Source organism: Halyomorpha halys, unplaced genomic scaffold (genome assembly GCF_000696795.3).
Source record: "Halyomorpha halys isolate HHAL.00 unplaced genomic scaffold, Hhal_1.1 Scaffold785.1, whole genome shotgun sequence".
In the NCBI taxonomy this organism is placed as follows: Eukaryota; Metazoa; Arthropoda; class Insecta; order Hemiptera; family Pentatomidae; genus Halyomorpha; species Halyomorpha halys.
The window spans coordinates 478,434-480,588 of NW_027114505.1; the positions used below are offsets into that span (position 1 = coordinate 478,434).

At 27.5% G+C, this 2,155-nt stretch overlaps 1 protein-coding gene across 1 annotated transcript in view; it reads right to left on the reverse strand.

Moving 5' to 3' along the window:
- The window catches only part of Oseg2 (intraflagellar transport protein Oseg2), a 44,804-nt gene that overhangs the window by 18,293 nt on the left and 24,356 nt on the right, over nt 1–2,155 (reverse strand). The window contains exons 21-22 of the mRNA XM_014429322.3: nt 1,561–1,751; nt 1,212–1,305 (exon numbers count right to left, since the gene is read on the reverse strand). Of these exons, the coding sequence (XP_014284808.1) occupies nt 1,212–1,305; nt 1,561–1,751 (285 nt within the window). The remainder of the gene's footprint in view (nt 1–1,211; nt 1,306–1,560; nt 1,752–2,155) is intronic.

The following is a 2,155-nucleotide window of genomic DNA, read 5'->3' on the forward strand; positions in this document are numbered from 1 at the left end:
TTACTATTTAATTAAAAATAAATCTTTACGTAAATTAATCAAGTAATTTTTAATTTTTAATTAAACTTTGATAAAAAGAATGAATACAAAAATTTAAGTGGAGAATTTATTTACTTCATACTAGGGGGCACCCCCAGTATCAAGCCCAATTTTACAAATTATACAACTGTTCATTTAATTGTACAACTCGTTGCTCAAATTGTGTAACTGTAATTTATATGTATTCTGTAGTTCACATTGTATTATTGTTTTCAATATAGTGTAGAAAATATATATTGTACTTCCTTTACTTTTCTAACTCTTTAGGCTTGATGTTTTCAACTCACCGTCTAATTTCTAATTGTTCAGAATTTAAGTTTTCAATTTGCTGAGAGAGTAAAATAAAATATTATACAGTGTTCACTAAAAATTTTATTTTATTTTTTTTTATTACAACTTAATGATTATCACTTGGACAGTTTATTGATGTTTTAGTACAATTATTTCTTTGTTTTCTATACACTCTGGCCTATATTCATCTTTTTTATTATGTTATAAAAATTAAATATTTAAAAGTTGAACTTTTTTTTATTTTAAAATTTTTTCTCTCAAATTCTACTTATGAATATTTTTAGCCATTTGCCAGTTTTAAGAGAAGCATTGAGCCTAAACGAAAAGTGATTACATTTAATTCATATTTGTTCAATATAATTCTTCTGATAGACTAAAAATTGTTGACATAATTTCATAAAATAAGGGACATTCATGACAAATTTTGACTTTTTAAGGAAAATGATTAATGTTTAAAGAGCTGAATTTTAAAAAGAAATGGTTGTACAGAGCTCATTTTGGTTTTAAATTGTAAAACATTTTATCAACTTTTTTTTTTTAATAATTTATTTATTGATATTTACAAGTGTATACACATGTATACAACAAGTAAATTTGCTGTAGGTGACATGATAAAAACATGTGGAGAATCTACCCACTGATAGAACTCCAATTATCAACTTTAAAAACAAAACAGCAAGTAGTTTTGGAGTTATTTAGTAACAAGGGAATAAAGTGCACAAATTTTGTTTAAAATCCAAAATATTGTTCTATTTTCTACAAAAGCAAACTGAATCTATTAAAACTATTTTATCTTTTATTAGTATTATTAGGGAAGAAATAAAAATTGAATATTTAGAACCTAGGCACAAAATATCCACCTTAAATTAGTGTAAGATTACCTTGGTAATTTCCTTCTTCTTCTAATTGCTTGGCCAAGTGAAGGTTAGTTGCAACCAAGAGATCACTTCTGTACTCTTTAACAAGTCGTAACATCTGTGAGCATTAATAATAGATTGATCTAAATGTTACTGATAAAAACCATTTTTTTAAACAGTGTAATTTCATTTTGTAAAGTACATATATAATTATCCTGATTTATATAAGAAACATAAGCATATTTAACATATAATGTTGGAAAATAATATCTTATAATTTCATACTTTCATAAAAGGAGTATGAAGTTTAACAATATTAAAAAATGAAATTGTTTTATATTTTTTATTTGATACATATGAAATTCATATTCACCTGATCATATTGCCTCAAAGTTTTGTACATGGAAATTGCTAGCCCAACTTCACCGATGAGCGTGTACAATATTTCAGCATCTTTATACATTGCCATACTCTCTTCCTCTTTAGCTTTCTGCTTAAACATATCTTTGATGAGATCACCTTCTAAATGGGCAGTAGCAAATTGGTAAGCTTTCTCCCACTCTCCTGAGTTAACAAATTAATGAAAAAATTACATTCAAAATAAATTCTTCTATTGCAAATATACTATGGAAAAACCAAGAACAAAACTCGTTAAAATTTAGACTATAACTAAAAAGGAGAGACTATGGATTTTTGGAAGATATTTCTTTTCTACTGGAGTGCCATGTTTATAAAAAAATATTCATAACTCCTCATAATGTTATCCAAATTTAATGTGCAGGTACTGGCACAGGTGGCTAGTGGGAAGGACAGGAGGGATTGAATGGGGATTGAATCCCTCCTGTCCTCAACCCTTCTCAACCCACTCCACCTCTTTTTCAGTACAGGTCGCTTCCCTATATCCCCATTCTTTCCGATAAAATTCAAAAATCTTTAAGATCCACTATTCCCACCCTACGTCTTGGCTT